The sequence below is a fragment of the Bos indicus x Bos taurus genome, chromosome 6 (genome assembly GCF_003369695.1).
Source record: "Bos indicus x Bos taurus breed Angus x Brahman F1 hybrid chromosome 6, Bos_hybrid_MaternalHap_v2.0, whole genome shotgun sequence".
In the NCBI taxonomy this organism is placed as follows: domain Eukaryota; kingdom Metazoa; phylum Chordata; class Mammalia; order Artiodactyla; family Bovidae; genus Bos; species Bos indicus x Bos taurus.
The window spans coordinates 110,595,727-110,614,834 of NC_040081.1; the positions used below are offsets into that span (position 1 = coordinate 110,595,727).

Genomic DNA, 19,108 nt, shown 5'->3' on the forward strand with positions numbered 1-19,108 from the left:
CTTGATCATCTGCAAAGATCCTATTTCCAAATAAGGTCACCTTCTGAGGGACTGGCAGTTAGAACTTAAACATCTTTTAGGGAACACAGTTTAGCTCATAACAGTGGGTGTATCAGTGAAGATACTTTTGGTGACAAGAAAAAGCATACTCAACTATAAGAGGTCTAAAACAAGAGGTTTTTAATAGACACACATAACAGGACATACAGAAGTGGGGTGGTCCTTGGGTAGGTTCAGCAGCTCACGCATCACTTGGGACCTTCCATTCCTCCATCTCCCTAGGGTGGCTTTCATCCTTGTGCTTCTTGTCACAAGACGGCTGCTGCGGTTCCAGGCATTATGTCCTTATACCATGATGCCCAGGAGAAGAGAGCAGGGGGATGGCAAGTCTGCCTTCCTTGCAAGTCTCCTTATCAAGGAATAGCATCCTTCCCAGAGCCCTCCTTCAATTGCCTCTGTGCTTCCTTCTTGAACTTCATTAGCCAGAATTGGTGTACATGGCTCCCCAAACTGCAGAGGAGGCTTGCAAAGTGAGTGTTTGATATTTGGAATCTCTATGATAGGAGACACGCTTTGTCAGTAGGGAAGAAGAGTGAAGGATATCTATTCGGGTTGGAAAGCAAAGTTGTCTGCTACATCACATATGGTCAAACTGGCCTCCAAATTTGTGGTATCAATTTCCCTTCACAAAAGTAGTGTGAATTTGCTTGTTACCGTGCATCCTCACCAGCACTTGGAAACTGTCAAAATGTTTTGCTCATCTTTTGTGGCTCTAATTTTTGTTCCCCTGATTACTAACACAATTGATCACTTTCCAATGTGTGTATCAGTCATTCTGGTTTCTTCTGTGAAATGCCTATTTTTATCTTTTGCCTGTTTTTCATATTGAATTTTTCCCTTCATACTGAATGTATAAAGATTCTAAACGTTTATCAGTTATGTGGCTTGCAAATAACTTCTCCCTATCTGTGGTCTGACCTGACTTTATTTATCAGGTCCCTTGTCTTACTGAAGATTTTAATATACTCATATTATCTTTTATGGTTGTGCATTTTTGCATCTTTAAAAAAAATGTTCATTTTTGAACAGTATGTTCAAAAGGCCATACTGCAGGGCATGTGGGATCTTAATTCCCTGACCAGGGATCGAACCCATACCCTCTGCATTGGAAGCTTGGAATTTTAACCACTGGACCACCAAGGAGGTCCCTCGTATCTTATTTAAGAACTTATTTTCTACCAGAGGCCCCAAAATGTCACATATAATAAAAAAAATTTAAATATTTGATTTTATTAGTGTTTTATACTTTTGGAATATATTTTTGTGTGTGATATAATGTAGGAACCTAATTCATTTTTTTCCCTATAGTTGGATAGTCAGTTCTGTGAGTTCCATCTATTAAACGATCTATTATTTATGAAGGGCTTTATAATGCCGCTTTGGTTGCATATCAGGTTTATTAGTTCATTTCTGGGCTCTAATATGTTTTATGACCTTTTTATCTCTAAACCACTCCACATTGTTTAAATTACTAATGTCTTGATATTGAGTAGGGTACCTCTACTTTCTGTTAGTTTACTTTTTTTCTTTGAAGTTTATGCATGCAGAATTACATACTCCATATCTTTGTCTCTGGTGTCCTTTGCGGCTGTGGCGTGGTATTTTTTAATTCATCCGTGTTGTACTAATAGTTCCTTCCCTATTATTGCTGCACTGTGGTCGCTTGTGTGGATATACCACACTGTGCTTATCCGTTCATCTGTTGATGGTATTTGACTTGGATTCACTTTTTGGATATTATGAGTAAAATTTCTATGAATATTAGTATACAAGTTACTGTGTAGACATGCGGTTTCATTTTTCTTGGGTAAGTTTCCAGAAATAAAATAGCTGAGCCATTGTGGTTCAGCTGTTTAAGAAACCGCTGCACTGTTTCACAAGGTAATGGCATGGTTTTATGTGTTCACTATCAGGCTGTGAATATTCTTGCTAGCACTCTTATTGTCGGGCTTTTATGTGTTAGCCATTCTAGCGGGCTTGCAGTGGTATTTAAATGGTGGTTTAAATTTGCATTTCCCTCATGACTAGTAACATTGAACATCATCTCATAGACTTATTGAAGTATGTATTCAAGTCTTTTGCCAATTTTTTAAAAATCAGATTTTTGTTCTTACTATTGAGTTGTAGGTGCTTTATTTATACTGAATACAAGTCCATTATCACTTCAGTTCAGTCGATCAGTCGTGTCTGACTGCTTGCAACTCCATGGACTGCAGAACGCCAGGCCTCCCTGTCCATCACCAACTCCCAGAGTTTACTCAAACTCTTGTCCACTGAGTCGGTGATGCCATCCAGCCATCTCATGCTCTGTCGTCCCCTTCTCCTCCTGCCTTCAATCTTTCCCAGCATCAGGGTCTCTTCAAATGAGTCCTTTATCAGATGTGTCCTAAGCATGTTTTCTTTCACTTTGTAACTTGCCTTTTCATCTTCTTTAATGGAGTGTTTTAAGGACCAAAATTTTCTTTAAAAAAACCTTTATAAGATCCAATTTGTTCATTTTCTTTTATACAACTTGTGCTTTAGGTCTTTGATCAATTTCTAGTTAATTTTGTGTATGGTATGAAGTGAGAGTTTTTTTTTTTTTTTTTCATATGAAAACTTCTTTGCTAAAGTATCATTTGGGCTTCCCAGGTGGTGCTAGTGGTAAAGAATCTGCCTGCCAAGCAGGAGACTCCGGTTCAATCCCTGGGTCAGGAAGATCCCCTGGAGGAGGGCATGGCTACCCCCTCCAGTATTCTTGCCTGGAGAATCTCCATGGACAGAGGAGCCTGGAAGGCTACAATCCATAGGGATGCAAGAGTCGGACACAACTGTAGTATCATTTATGGAAAAAGCTTTCCCTTGCCTTATTTGACTCCCTTCCTGAAAGTCAGTTGACCATGTCTTAGTCAATTTCAGAGGCTATAACAGAATAGCATAGACTGGGTGGCTTATGGGCAACAGAAATTTATTTCTCACAGTTCTGGAGGCTGAACATCCAAGACCAAGATGTCAGCAGATTCAGTGTGTGCTGAGAACCCACTTCCTGGTTCAAAGAAGGCCCCTTCTCACTGTGTCCTCACAGGGATTAAGGAGGGAGTTCTCTGGGTGTCTTTTATGAGGATGTTAATTCCATTCAAATGCCCCACTGCCAAATACTATCACCTTGGGAAACAGGTTTAACTTATGAATTTTGGGGGGACACATTCACTCTATAGCATCAAGTATGTATGGGTTTCTTTCTGCCCTCTCTTCTACTTCTTTGATTTATATAAATTCTTTCATGGTTCCTACATTGTCTAGATCATTGAAGCTCTTTAGTAAATCTTGAAATCAAATAATGTAAGTCCTCCAGCTTTTTCCCTTTGATTGGTTTGGCTAGCTTGTATAATAACATTTAGACTCAAGTTGTCAATATTTTTAACAAAACATGCTGAATTTGTTACCAACTTAATATTGAGCCTTCCACCCCATAAATATGGTATATCTATTTCCTTGAAATGTTAATCACTCAGTTGTGTCTGACTCTTTGCAACACCAAGGACTGTAGCCTGCCAGACTCCTCTGTCCATGGGATTCTCCAGGCAAGAATACTGGAGAGGGTAGACAGTCCCTTCTCCAGGGAATCGTCCCTACCCAGGGAACCCAGGTCTTCTGCATTGCAGGCAGATTCTTTAATATCTGAGCTACCAGGGAAGCCCTTAGGCATTTGAAAATTTCTCACAGCAATGTTTTGTTTTCAGAGTACAAGTTGCATGCATATATTTTGTTAAATTTGTTAATATTTCCAATTTTTGCATTCCTATAGTTTAATATACATGTATATGTTCTACTTTGATATAATATCTGGTATATAGTTTTCATATAGTACATAATGTGTGGTATTTAATATATAGTTTATAGCATAATAGGGGACGACAGGGGATGAGATGGTTGGATGGCATCATTGACTTGATGGAATTGAGTTTGAGCAATCTCCAGGGTTGGTGATGGACAGGGAAGCCTGGCATGCAGTAGTCCATGGGGTCACAAAGAGTCAGACACGACTGAGCGACTGAACTGAACTGAACCGATACAATATATTACATATCCTGATCAATACCACCTCGACCCAAGGACTTCTCCATCCTAGTTCATGGCAACTCCATCCTTCCAGTGTCTCAGGCCCCAGACCCTGGAATTATTGACTCCTATTTCTCTAACACCACTTATCCTATCTGTTAGGAACTCTGCAGTGAATCAAGAATTCATCACGTCTGCCACACTGGTGCAAATCACCATTGGTACTTGTCCAGATTACTGGTCTGGGAGCGCAGCTCAACCCAGAAAGCTGCCAACCTCTCTCTGCCTCTTCCGATTTTCAGACTATATTTAACAGAGCAGTCAGAGAAATGCTGTGAAACCTAAGTAGCGTCACGCGCCTCCTCCCCTGCTCAGCATCCAGTATGCCTCCTCGGTTCACCATGAGGAGACATACTCATGGCCCAGTGGGATCGCCTTTCTGACCTCGCTTCCGTCCACTGTCCACCTCGCTCGCTGCTCCAGCCACACTGGCTTCTCTGCTGTTTCTGGAACAACCAGGCACCAGGGCTATTGTGAACGCTGTCCCTTCTGCCCAGAGTGTGGTGGGTGTCTGTGCGACTAACTTCCTTTTTTCCTTTGATCTTTCGCTCAAATGTTATCTACTGTCCTCCCTGTTTAACACCCAACACAGACACTTCTTCCCCATGACTTCTGACTCTCTTCTCCTGTTCTATTTTCCCTTTTCCCCCCCATAGAATTTATAAATTGCTAGGATACTCTGTAATACTCATTATCTTTATTGTCTATTATCAGTCTTGCTTTGGTAGAATGGAATTCACCCAGGACAGAGGGTCTTGTCTATTTTGTTCACTGGTGTATTCATAAATGTGCCTGGAACATAGCAGATGCTCAATAAATATTTGCCAGGTGACTGAATGAGTGATTTCTGAGCTTACCTTCCGCCTGAAGAGCCTTCTGATTTTGAGATTCTGCTGAGAAAATCCTCACCACCTCAGTGAATGCGGTCAATCTTTCTCCTCCCAGTAGGTGGCGGTCTTCACCTTCAATGCAGGCTTCCAAAAGCCTCAAATTTGAGAATCCACTGACTCCTGCATTGCAGGCAGGTTCTTTACCATCTGAGCCACCGGATCCTAATTTCTGTTAGGACTCAACTTCATTCTGGGGATAAGTTGTTATTGTTGTTCAGTCACTCAGTCGTGTCCGACTCTTTGCGACCCCATGGACTGCAGCACACCAGGCCTCCCTGTCCATCACCAACTCCCGGAGCTTGCTCAAGCTCATGTCCGTTGAGTCAGTGATGCTGTCCAACCATCTCATCCTCTGTCATCCCCTTCTCCTCCTGCCCTCAGTCTTTCCCAGCATCAGGGTCTTTTCCAATGAGTTGTCTCTCCTTGTCAGGTGGCCAAAGTATTGGAGCTTCAGCTTCAGTCCTTCCAATTTCCTTTAGGATTGACTGGGGATAAGTACGGAGAGGGCAATGGCACCCCACTCCAGTACTCTTGCCTGGAAAATCCCATGGATGGAGGAGCCTGGTAGGCTGCAGTCCATGGGGTCGCTAAGAGTCGGACACGACTGAGCGACTTCCCTTTCACTTTTCACTTTCATGCATTGGAGAAGGAAATGGCAACCCACTCCAGTGTTCTTGCCTGGAAAATCCCAGGGACGGGGGAGCCTGGTGGGCTTCCTTCTATGGGGTCGCACAGAGTCAGACACGACTGAAGCGACTTAGCAGCAGCAGCAGCAGGGGATAAGTAGGGACATGATTTAAAATTTCCTGAAGGGGGCAGCATTGTTTAGCAGAAAGAGAGAAGTTTGGCGGTGAGGCGCCTGTCCTGCCTGCTGTCTGTTGTTTGGCTTTGGGCAGGTGGCTAAGCTCTGAGACTGCTGCTGCTGTCACTACATTCGAGTCCGACTCTGTGCGACACCATAGACGGCAGCCCACCAGGCTCACCCGCCCCAGGGATTCTTCAGGCAAGAACACTGAAGTGGGGTGCCATTGCCTTCTCCTAGGTAGCTCCAAATCAGGGAAGAGGGTAGTCCCCCCGCCTCCCCCCCGCCCCCATACACACACAAGGAGGGCTGGTGTAAGAGTTAAATCGGATGCGTCCACGATGAGCAGTGGTGGTGCTGCGGTGTTCATACCCTCTCCTTGCTCCTTCTAACACTCGCCTGCCTCTGGGCACTGGAGAGACCTGTGTGAGTGGGTCAGAGGTAGGAAGAAGGGGCAAGCGATGAACAGGAGGGAATACTCATGGTGGGAGGGAAGCTGGTGGGAGTCTGTGGGAAGGAGCTGAGTGATACGAAGGAGGAGGACATCTTGGTGACCTTGAATCCTGACATTGGTGCCCAGCCTGCATGCATCGAGACTCCAGGTCAGCAATTAAGGAAGCAAATAGCAAACTGTTATCAGCCTGGGAGCCCAGCTCAACCCAGAAAGTTGCTTATGACAAATCACTTTTTTTAGAAGCTGCTCCTGGAACTTGTCAGGCATGAACACTGATGAAGCATGCTGATTTTTCATAGCCTTCCCTGGTGGCTCAGATGGTAAAGAATCTACCTGCAGTGCAGGAAACGCAGGTTAGATCCCTGGGTTGGGAAGATCTGGTGAAGGGAATGGCTACCCACTCCAGTATTCTTGCCTGGAGAATCCCATGGACAGAGGAGCCTGGTGGGCTACAGTCCATGGGGTTGTAAAGAGTTGGACACAAATTAGTGACTGAACAACAACAAAAAAATACAGTTCAGATTGCTGGTTACCGTCAGTGCTTGCCCACCTACCCCCATCCCCCAAGAACACCCACACAAGAACACCTGTGTTGAACAAGGTGGGTTTATTGCTCTTTGCAAAACAACTGGACGCTTACCCTAGGGACACACAGGGCAGGAGAGGGCTCCATCTAAGGATGTTGTGTGTTAGTTGCTTAGTCGTGTCCGACTCTTTGCAACCCCATAAACCACAGCCCATCAGGCCCCTTGGTCCATGGGATTCACCAGGCAAGAACACTGGAGTGGGTTGCCATTTCCTTCTCTATCTAAGGATGTTAGAAGGGACTTAAAGGATTCGGACTTGTTTTATGAGATTTTGAGCAAGTTTCAAGGAGGCTGGTTTTCCCTGGATGCTGCCAGGAGGCAAAGGGGATGGGGTTAATCCTTCATGTGCTAAGTCTCTTCAGTCGTGTTCCATTCTTGCAACCCCATGGACTGTTGCCCGCCAGGGCCCTCTGTCCATGAGATTTCCCATGAGGCAAGAATATTGGAGCGGGTTGTCATTTGCTTCGCCAGGGGATCTTCCCAACCCAGGGATCAGACCCACGTCTGTTACATCTTCTGCATTGGCAGGTGGTTTCTTTACCACTGAGCCACCAGGGAAGGCCATAGGGGCTGGGCCTCACTGATATTCCCCGATTCCTGGGCTCATCAGGAGGAATGAGCCACTCGACTTGATATTCCCCGATTCCTGGGCTTATCAGGAGGAACGAGCCACTCGATTTGGCCAGCCTGAGTCAAGAAGGCAGAAGACCCTTGGAATGACTGCTTGGCTAGTGCCCTGCAGGGACAAAGCAGGCTCAGAGGGAATAAGAAACTGGAGGCTCGTCCTCACTCCCCTGGGTCCAGCTGTCTGATCTGATATTATACTTGGGATGCCAAGTCCAAAGGCCAGAGTTTGTCCTGATGACGACAGCTGAGCTCTGCCAATGGAAACGCACTCCCTGTCCCCCTGAAGGGCTCAGGTTCACTTGCAACACAAACTCACAAGGGAAGGTCCAGTTCAGTCTCCTTCAGCAGCAGCCCCCCCTCCATTTCTGCTGCCTTGCCTGCCTGCCCGCTCTCCACCAGGGGCTGTTTGGAGGGGGCCATGGGGTTCGAGTTTCTATTTCAAAGACTTCTCTCCATCTTTGAGGCCGGCACAGATTTTTTTCAAAATGATTTTTCAAAAAAAAAAAAAAAAAGAGTCAGCAGAGGCCACCTCCCTGCTTCCACCTATCCACCATCTTCCCCTAGTAATTAGGCAAGATTCAGAACCGTTTCCTTGGTCTAAAAGGCCCGCATGATCTCCTCTCAATTACTTTTCTGACTTGACTTCTCCCCTCTGCTCCCCTTGTTCTTTGCTTACTTCCTCAAAATCAGCAAGTTCTTTTCTGCCTCAGGGCCTTTGCACTTGCAGAGCCCTCTGCCTGGACCACACCCCTTCCCAACATCTAGTCTTAGGGAGCCATCTCCTGACCAGCCTTCCTAAGGTGGTCATTGCACCAAAATTTCCCACTGATTCCCTACACTCCTATCATCACCTGTACTTATTTTGTTAACTTATCGCTTGTTTGTGTCCGATCTGTCTCTCTGACCAGAGAGGAACCTCATGAGGGCAGGGACCTTGTAGGGCGGGGAGGCTGTTGCTCATCCCAGAAGGATGCTGTACGCATGAGACGCAATGGTGTGGATGAATCACTTGGCACAGAGTGACTCTCAATGAAACTTCTTTGGTGTGTGTGTGCGCTCAGTCGTGTCCAACCATTTGTGCCCACCAGGCTTCTCTGTGCATGGGATTCTCCAGGCAAGAATACTGGAGTGGGTTGCCATGCCCTCCTCCAGGGGACCTTCCCTACCCAGGGATGGAACCCGTGCCTCCTGCATCTCTTGCATTCGCAGGCAGATTCATTACCGCTAGTACCACCTGGGAGGCTTTGTGCTCTAAACATATGTTTGAAATCGAATTATTCATCTTTTACTTTGCTTCCTGTCTTATCCCACAGAAGCAGAAACTGCCAAGCGATCAGGCAGGCATTCATGAGTGCCTTCATTTCCAAGGATCCCTGCAAAGCGACAAAGGAAGACTACAACTCCCTGATCAACCTGGCACCTCCCACTGTGCCTTGTGGCCAGGTAACTGGGGCCAAGTTATGGATTTAAAAACTGAGCATAAAAACCAAAAGGAAGAGGTCATGATCAGGGTGAGGGAAGAGGAAAATTGGACATTAGGATGTAGGCTTGACTGGTGGGGAGGGAGCTTGTGGGCCTTTGGGAGAACAGGATGTCACCGGGATTCAGGACACCCCGGGGGATAAGAGATGAGAGAGAGGATTGGGGATGTAGAAAGAGGAAAGGAAAGTTGGCCAAAAATCAGGCAAAACAAACCTAGCGTAAATCCCAACCCAATCCAAACAAAAGTAATCCACCTGATAAAATTCAAAACTCTCCCTAACCTCTGGTGATAGTGATGATGGTAACAGCAATGCCTTTTTGAATTTTCTGAGTGTCCTTTTTGCTTATAAAGGACTCTCTGAGCCTTATCCTGTTAGGTTTTCACTGTGAACCTGTGAAATAGGCAGGTTAGGCACCAGTATCTCCATTTAACCAGAAAGAATACCGAGACTTCATGAGTTGGGGGACCAGTGATGACTGAGTTTGATGGTCTTGAGAGTGCTCAGCTTAAATGTACAGGGTTCAAGATTTAGAGCCAGACAGGCCTGAATTTTAATACACTAATTATACTGGAAAAGGTCTCTAACGGAGTGCATCTTTTCTTTTTGAAAAACTTTATTTAATTTTAGGATAATTACAGTATTGTGATGGTTTGTGCCATAAATCAATATGACTCGGTCATAGGTATACTTGTGTCCCCTCCATCGTAAACCCCCCGCACCCATGGAGTGTATCTTTTCTACAATCAGCGTTTAAGGTGAAAATTCAGTGTGCCCCAAATCATCTTCATGTAGCCCTGAAGCCTTAAAGCCACAAATTACAGCGTCTCCTCCCATTGCTAGAGCTGCGGTCACTGTGGCACTCTGGCTGGCACAACATGCACGAGGCCTTTCACAGAGTAGATTAGCACCCAGGAGACGCTGGCTGAATTAGTGACGGGGCCGCTGACAGGGACAAGCACTTGGCCTGCATTGTCTCCTTTCATCTCAGCGTCTCAGAGCTTCCTCACCATCATTATGGATGGTGGCTAAGAGGTCAAGAATCCACCTGCCAATGCAAGAGAGGTAAGAGACCAGGGTCTCAGTGCAGGAGATGTAAGAGACCAAGGTCTGATCCCTGGGTTGGGAAGACCCCCTGGAGGAAGGCATGGCAAGTGTTGGTCAGTCAGTCATGTCCAATTCTTTGTGACCCCATGGACTGTAGCCCACCAGGCTCCTCTGTCCATGGGATTCTTCAGGCAAGAATACAGGAGTGGGTTGCCATTCCCTTCTCCAGGGGATCTTCCTGACCCAGGGATCAAACCCGGGTCTCCTGCATCACAGGTGCACTTGTTACCATCTGAGCCACCAGGGAAGCCCCTAAGGCATGGCTGCCCACTCCAGTATTCTTGCCTGGAGAATCCCATGGACAGAGGAGCCTGGTGGACTACAGTCCACGGGGTCACAAAAAGTCAGATACGACTGAAGCGACTAAGTGCACACACACCATTTTACGGATGGGGAATGCGAGGCTTAGAGATACTTTAGTCGCCGGAGGTCAGAGAGCTAGTGAGCAGTGATGTTGGGTTTTATAAAGGCAGTGAGACTCCAGGGCCTGGCTGCAAAGTGCACCCTCCACTGCCTCCTACTGAGAACAAACAGATCCATCGAACAGAAGAAGGTTCTGACATTGAACTTTACAAGCGTCCCTGACAGAGTTCACTGTGTTCTTTACCTTTGTTTGTAAGGGGCTAGGGGAGATTTGAGGGGGAAATCGGGGATTGTAGAGCTCTTTAAGAACCAACGAACACTTCTCCCAGAAAATGGCATGTAGAAAAAATTGTTTTGCCAAGAACTTTAGGAATTTGGAACTTCTTAATGCCTTCCCCAGATGTGTTTGGAGCTTTAAAAATTCTAAGATTTTTAAAACTTTTTTATTTATTTAACTTTGGCTGAACTTTTAAATTTATTTTATTTTTATTTATTTGATTTTGGGTCTTTGTTGCTGAGCTCAGGCTTTTCTCTAGTGCAGTGACTTTTCTTGTTGCAGAGCAGGGAGTCTGGGAGGTGCGGGCTTTAGTAGTCGTGATTCACGGGCTTCATTGTCCCTTGACGTGTGGGATCTTCCCACATCGGGGATCAGACCTGTGTCCCCGGTGTTGGCAGGCAGTTTCTTTACCATTGGACCAGCAGGGAAGTCCTATTATAAGATACCGATTAGTGGCTTTCAGGCTTTTTTCCTGCAGTCCAGAAAAACCACTTCACTTTACATTGTGACCTAGAGAACACACACACACACATGCACACGCACACACGCATACATATGCGCCCTCTCACTCACACACAGAAATTGATGATGCCCGCTGTCCTTATAGAGGTGATTTACGTGATGTTTCCCATGTTTTCTTTAATTTAAAAAAGATGCAGATTTGGTGTTTTTATTCAACTTAGTAAGTTGATCTCAATAATAGATTGTGTTTATTCTTTCCTAGCAAGTCTTCTGGAGCAAAACGAAGGAGCTGGCTCATGAATACGCGAAAAGGCGGCGCCTGATGACTCTGGAGGACACGCTGCTGGGTTACCTTGCGGATGGCCTCAGGTGGTGTGGAGAGCCAGGCTCTTCTGGTGAGATCTGGGGCCGCGTGGGGTGGCCCTGGGGAAGTGCAGGGCACAGGAGCCTGGTGCTCTGTGAGTGCTCCTTGGACCGATGGAAGACAGCATTCTGTAGGCCAGTTCATGTTTTCTAGGAAAAAAAAATGACCTCAGGATTTGGGACTGTCCAAGCTTCCTGATTCTCTCCTTCCTGAGGGAAGGTGTAGCCTGCTTTGGAATGGTTGGTGGTCTGCTTTCTCTAAGGGCGTCATTCAGGACCAAAGAATTCTTGGGCAGGAGGAGCCTCCAAGAGAACCAGGCAGAAGTCCTTGATTTGCAGAACAGCCCCCAGGGGCCACGTGCTGGGCTTCTCTGTCTCGGGCTGTGTGCAGCTCTGCCAGAGATGAGAGGTCCCTTTATTTCCTAGAAAGACCGAAAACACCTCCTTGTGGGAAGGTATTTCTGCCGAGAAAGTCTGACTGTGCTTTGACTTCTTTTTCTCCTTCTCTTTTTATTTATAATGTGGCCATTTTTACTTTATATCATTTTATTCTTTTACTTTATATATTTTATTCTTAATATTATTGCTTTTTACTTACAAAAAAAAACACAACTTAGTGTGGTGGCTTCTTCAGCCCAGATGTGGGCTATTTCCAAATACAAAAAGGATGCACTCTTTTAAAAAAAAAATGATTTTTTAAATGTATTTATTTTTGGCTGTGCTGGGTCTCTGTTGCTGTGCAGGCTTTTTCCCTCGTTGGGGCACATGGGGGCTACTCTCTAGTTGCCATGCCTTCTGCCGTTGCGATCATGGGTTCCTGGGCGCATGGGCTTCCATGGTTGGGGTCCATGGGCTTAGTTGCTCCTTGGCATGTGGGATCTTCTTGGATCGGACATAGACCCATATCTCCTGCATTGGGGGGTGGATTCTTCACCACTGAGCCACCAGGGAAAAAGTCAGCTTAAAGTTCAACATTCAGAAAACTAAAATCATGGCACCTGGTCCCATCACTTCAAGGCAAATAGATGGGGAAAGAGTGGAAACAGTGACAGACTTTATTTTGGGGGGGGGGCCTCCAAAATCACTGCAGATGGTGACTTCAGCCATGAAATTAAAAGAGATTTACTCCTTGGAAGAAAAGTTACGACCAACCTAGACAGCATATTAAAAAGCAGAGACATTATTTTGCCAACAAAGGTCTGTCTAGTCAAAGCTGTGGTTTTTCCAGTAGTTGTGTGTGGGTGTGAGACTTGGACCATAAAGAAAGCTGAGTGATGAAGAACTGATGCTTTTGAACTGTGGTTTTGGGGAAGACTCTTGAGAGTCCCTTGGACTGCAAGGAGATCCATCCAGTTCATCCTAAAGGAAATCAGTCCTGAATATTCATTGGAAGGACTGACATTGAAGCTGAAACTCCAATAGTTTGGCCGCCTGATGCAGAGAACTGACTCATTTGAAAAGACCCTGACTCTGGGAATGACTGAAGGCGAGAGGAGAAGGGGAAGACAGAGGATGAGATGGTTGGATGGCATCACCAACTCAATTGGCATGAGTTTGAGTAAACTCCAGCTGTTGGTGATGGACAGGAAGGCCTGGCGTGCCGCAGTCCATGGGGTCACAAAGAGTCGGACACCACTGAGCGACTGAACTGAACTGGACTGAGCCACCAGGGAAGCTCCTCCAGTTTTTGAAATTGAAGTATCGTTGATTTACAGGGTTCTGCTGGTTTCTGCCGTACAGCAAAGTGACTCATTTAAACTCACATGTGCACTCTTTTCCATTCTGATTGATCCCGGGAGACTGAGTGTGGCCCCCTGTGCTACACTGTAGGACCTTGTTGTTTGCCTAGCTTTGATTTTGAGGCTCAGCATATTTGCGTATTTAATGGTGGACATTTCTATTCCTGTTGTTAACTGACAGCTCATATGTATTAATCCTTTTATTGGGATGTTTATTGCTTTCTTAAAGAAGTTCGATATATGTCAACAGTGATTGCTACTATTTATTGGGACTTACAATAGTCCCAGTCATTGCTCTATGTGCTGTATGAATATTTGCTCATTTAATCCTTCAGGACTCCTGCGATGATCCCATTGTATAGATGAGAAGTCTGAGGCCCAGAGCTGCAGAGTGAGTTGTCAGCTAGTGAGTGGTAGAGCTGGAGCAGACCCAGGATTACTGGCTGAAGGATCTGTATTCTTAACCACGTGACATCCTGCCTGTTTTCTGTCACATATCTGTTTTTCTCAGCTTCTGTTTTTCTTTTAATACTGTTTATATTCTGTGTTTTGTCTACAGAAAGGCAGGGAAGTCTGTCAACCCTGTCCCATCTGGCTACTGGGTTGCCTGTTTTGCTGAGGTTTTCCTCAGGCGAGATTGAAGTTGTCTATATTTTCATCTAGTGTTTTTATTTTGTAATTTTCAATTCATTTTTAATCTAGACTTTCCATCCAGAAATATGACATATAAATATGTGTCTCCATTTTTTTTTCTTTTTGGCTATCTTCCAGTTTTTGCCATATTTCTTGCTTTCCTTTTAAAATTTCCTTTATTGTAAGTTGGGCTTCCCAGCAGCACTAGTGATAAAGAGTCCACCTGCTTCAGCTTTTGATGGTCATTCATTTAATCCTTTTAGCTTTTAAATGTGTTTCCTTAAAAGTTTTCAGCTTTTTTTTCCAATTTACCACTTCAATTCTTTCTTAAAGTTAAAGGTATATAAACATCCACTTCTCATCCATTTACCATGTAGAGTTCTTTATTACTGCTTTCTTTTTAGTTAAATCCCATATAGGTCATTTTATTTTGTCAGCTTTCTTCTTCTTTAGCCTCAGTTTTTACTGATTTTAACCTCTTCCCCTTATTTTGTTTGCTGTCTTTCCATTCCTAAATTTATGTTTTATTGTTCTACAGTCTGGCTTAAATGCTTTTTCCTTATTTTTTGCTGCATTCATTTTGCCTTGTTGGTTTGCTTTATTATGAAAATGCTGCAGTCCATGGGGTCGCTAAGAGTCGGACACAACTGAAGCGACTTAGCAGCAGCAGCAGCAGCAGTTTCCATTGTAACCTTCTAATTCCTTTTTTAAAAAAACTTCTTAGTCTGCTTTTTAGGTACTTGATTTCCCTTTATTGTAAAATTTCTCTCGTTTTCTTTTTCCCTAAGACTTTAAACTTTTGTCTAATGAGCAGGTGGCAAGGGGGAGATATCCTTGTGGGCAGGAGGTAGGTGACAAACTCAGGAACTTCTCTCTGGATATGGTTGTGAAGATAAAAAAGCTTTATGTTCATGAAACCCTATGAACAGGGGCACAGTTGTAGCACCTTACAAAATGTATGTTCACTTCATTATCATCAACACTTCTGCCTCTATTAGAGATGATTCAAATTTATCTTTCGACTCCACAGTATTTATTTACATCTGTACGTGGAAAAGGTTTTGTTCTCATTTGTGTTATTTTGTTTTTAATGCATTTAATTATTATGGAAACCCTCAGGATTACTTCCTGGAAGGTTTCTGATCTAGAGCTTTATTTTCTGTCATTGGCAGTCAAGCCCACATCTGTAGTTACGTTATTTTCCTGAGGATGCCGTAATGAGGAACCACGTTTTTGTTGTTGTTCAGTCACTAAGTCATGTCCAGCTCTTTGTGACCCCATGGACTGAAGCACACCAGGCTCCTCTGTCCTCTACTATCTCCCAGAGCTTGCTCAAATCCATGTTCATTGAGCATGTCCGGTGATGCCATCCAACCGTCTCATCCTCTGCTGCTCCCTTCTCCTCCTGCCTCCAAACTTTCTAGCATCTGGGTCTTTTCTAATGAGTCAGTTCTTCACGTCAGGTGGCCAAATGATTTGAGCTTCAGCACCAGTCCTTCCAATTAATATTCAGGACTGATTTCCTTTAGGATTGACTGATTTGATCTCCCTTCAGTCCAAGGGATTCTCAAGAGTCTTCTCCAGCACCACAATTCAAAAGCATCAATTCTTCAGCACTCAGCCTTCTTTATAGCCCAACTCTCACATCCATACATGACTACTGGAAAAAAACCATAGCTTTGACTAAATAGACCTTTGTCAGCAAAGTAATGTCTCTGCTTTTTAATATGCTGTCTAGGTTTGTCATAGTTTTCCTTCCAAGGAGCTAAAGTCTATTAATTTTATCTTTGCATTTGCTCTTTGCAGTGATTTAGGAGCCCAAGAAAATAAAGTCTGTCACTGTTTCCACTTTTCCCCCTTCTATTTGTCATGAAGTGATGGGACCAGATGCCATGATCTTAGTTTTTTGAAAATTGAGATTCATGCCAGCTTTTTCACTCTCCTCTTTCACCCTCATCTAGAGGCTCTTTAGTTCCTCTTCACTTTCTGCCATTAAGAGTGGTATTATCTGCATGTTTGAGGTTGCTGATATTTCTCCTGGCAGGTGGCTCAGTGATAAAGAACCTGCCTGCTAATGCAGGAGATGAGAGTTTGATCCTTGGGTCAGGAAGATCCCCTGGAGGAGGGCATGGAAACCCACTCCAGTATTATTGCTGAGAAAATCCCATGGACAGAGGGGCCTGGCAGGCTGCATTTCACGGAGTCACAAAGAGTCTGACACAACTGAGCGACTGAGCACACACACACACACACACACACACACACACACACACACAATCTCGATTCCAGCTTGATTCATACAGAGTTTCTTATGATGTACTCTGAATATAAATTAAATAAGTAGGGTGAAAATATACAGTCCTGTCATACTCCTTCCCCAATTTGGAACCAGTCCATTGTTCCATGTCCTGCATACAGGTTTCTTAGGAGACAGGTAAGGTGGTCTGATATTCCCATCTCTTTGACAATTTTCCACAGTTTGGCATGTCCACACGGTCAAAGGCTTTAGCGTAGTCAAGGAAGGAGAAGTAGGTGTTTTTCTGGAACTCCCTTGCTTTCTCTATGATCTAATGAATGTGGCATCAAACAATATAAATTTATTTTCTCACACCTCTAGAGGCTAGAAGTCCTCGATCAAAGTGTTGGCTGGGCTGTGCTCTGTCTGAAGGTTCCAGGGGGAGAGACTCTGATTCTTCCAGCTTCTGGTGTTTGCTGGAAAGCCTTGCTCATGGATACATCACCCCACCCTCTGTCTCCATCCCCACTTGGCTGTCTTATTCCTGTGCATCTCCACAGCGTCTTCTCCCTGTGTTTGCCTCTGTAACCAAACCTCCCTTCTCATAAGGACCTCAGCCTTATGGGACCAGGACCCACCCAACCTAGCGGTCTCATTTTAAAAAATTAATTATTTTAAGTGAAGTAGCAGTCTCCTTGTGACTTGATTACATCTGCAAACACCCTTCAACACATCTTTTGGGGGGTACACGAGTCAACCTATAATGAGAGGGGAGCAGAAAGGTGGGTGTTTTTGTAGGGTTCACTGTGCACATACCTGCAGAGGAGACAGGCGGCTGCTATGTGCCTGACTTCTGGGGCACGAGAAAGGGTTCTGGGCTCTCTCCACACCCCCAGGACCTGCTTGCTGGTGCAAAGCCACGGTGACATCATGCCAGATTGTGGCTTCACTCTCATTCTGCCCTCCGCTGCCATGCCCAATCAGTCCCCACCTAGTCATTTACCTGGCATTCATCCTTTCCTTCCTGTGTCTGTTACCACTGCCTGAATCCAGCTCACTAACATCCTCTCCTTTATTGCTGGACAGACTGCTTACCCCTGACCCCTTTAGGTCAGCCTCCATCTGGCCATCCCAATGGGATTGCTTCTGTCTCGTACCTAAAACCCAAACAGCTCTCTTTGCCTCTAAGATAAAGTCTGAATTCTGTCTTTCATACACCTGATCATCAGTCCAGCCCCTCCCCATCCCTTCTGCTCTGCCAAAATCATTCTAAATCCCACGCCTGTGCACTGCTCTCTCCACATGGAGCCCCTTTCTCTAGCTCATCTGTCTGAACACTCTTATTCATCCTTCAAAACCAAGTTCAACATCACCTTCCCTCCTGCTGCTGCATACCACCCCCAACCCAAATTGACTTTTCTCTGATTTATTTGATTATAGCAGATCACCGGGGCCTCTGAAGGCAGAACTTTTATCTAATTCATCTCTCTGTCTCCAGGACATAATACTCAATAAATGCTTGTGTAGTCAAATGCGTTGGATAAAGAAAATGTGATATACACATACACAAAATGGGATATTATTCAGCCTTTGAAAAAAGAAAGTCCCATAATTTGTGACAATACCATGAAGCTGGAGGGTATTGTGCTAAGTGAAATAAACCAGACAGAAAAAGAAAGATATAGCATGGTATCAGTTATAAGGGGAATCTTTAAAAAAAAAAAAGGAATTCATAGAAACAGAGACTACATAAGTGGTTTCCAGGGGTTGGAAAGTGGAGGAAATAGGGAAAGAAGGGTAAAATTTTTCATGTATTAGACAGATAAGATCTGAGAATTTAATGTGTAACGTGGCGCCCGTAATTGTTAACTCCATATTATATAATAGAAATTTGATGAGACAGTAGGACTTCAAGGAAAGTGAAAGTCGCTCAGTCATGTCCAACTCTTTGTGACCCCATGGACTATACAGTCTGTGGAATTCTCCAGGCCAGAATACTGGAGCGGGTAGCTGTGCCCTTCTCCAGGAGATCTTCTCAATCCAGGAATCGAACCAGGGTTTCCTGCATTGGGGTAGATTCTTTACCTGCTGAGCCACCACAGAAGCCATCAGTTCAGTTCAGTCGCTCAGTTGTGTCCAACTCTTTGTGACCTCATGAACCACAGCACACCAGGCCTCCCTGTCCATCACCAACTCCCAGAATCCACCCAAACCCATGTCCATTGAGTCCGTGATACCATCCAACCATCTCATCCTCTGCTGTGTCCTTCTCCTCTTGCTCTCAATCTTTCCCAGCATCAGGGTCTTTTCAAATGAGTCAGCTCTTTGCATCAGGTGGCCAAAGTATTGGAGTTTCAGCTTCAACATCAGTCCTTTCAGTGAAAACCCAGGACTGATCTCCTTTAGGATGGACTGGTTGGATCTCCTTGCAGTCCAAGGAACTCTCAAGAGTCTTCTTCAACACCACAGTTCAAAAGCATCAATTCTTCTGCACTCAGCTTTTGCCATAAGGACTTCAAAGTTCTCATCCAAAAAAAAAAAAAAAAAGAATGTGAGGTGATGGATGCACTAATTAACCTGATGAGGGAGAATCTTTCCACAATATGTATGCATATCAAATCATTATATATACCCTTTATATATATATATATATATATATTATACCCTTTAGGTAGTTTACAATTTTATTTGTCAATTATTTGTTGTTGCAGCTGTTCAGTTGCTAAGTCGTGTCCAACTCTTTGCGACCCAATACAGTGCAGCTTACCAGGCTTCCCTGTCCTGCACTGTCTCCCAGAGTTTGCTCAAATTCATGTCCATCGAGTCGGTCATGCTGGCTAACCAGCTCATCCTCTGCTATACCTCAATAAAAAGCAATACAAATAAATGTCTGTGTTAAAGCAGGTATCCTTGGTAGAAGTAGCAC

General features: G+C 44.6%; 1 protein-coding gene across 3 annotated transcripts in view; it reads left to right on the forward strand.

Moving 5' to 3' along the window:
- Positions 1-19,108, forward strand: part of CD38 (CD38 molecule) — a 57,991-nt gene that overhangs the window by 25,779 nt on the left and 13,104 nt on the right. For all 3 annotated transcript variants that reach the window (XM_027545074.1, XM_027545075.1, XM_027545076.1), the window contains exons 2-3: positions 8,835-8,964; positions 11,474-11,606. In XM_027545074.1, coding sequence (XP_027400875.1) covers positions 8,835-8,964; positions 11,474-11,606 — 263 coding nt within the window. The remainder of the gene's footprint in view (positions 1-8,834; positions 8,965-11,473; positions 11,607-19,108) is intronic.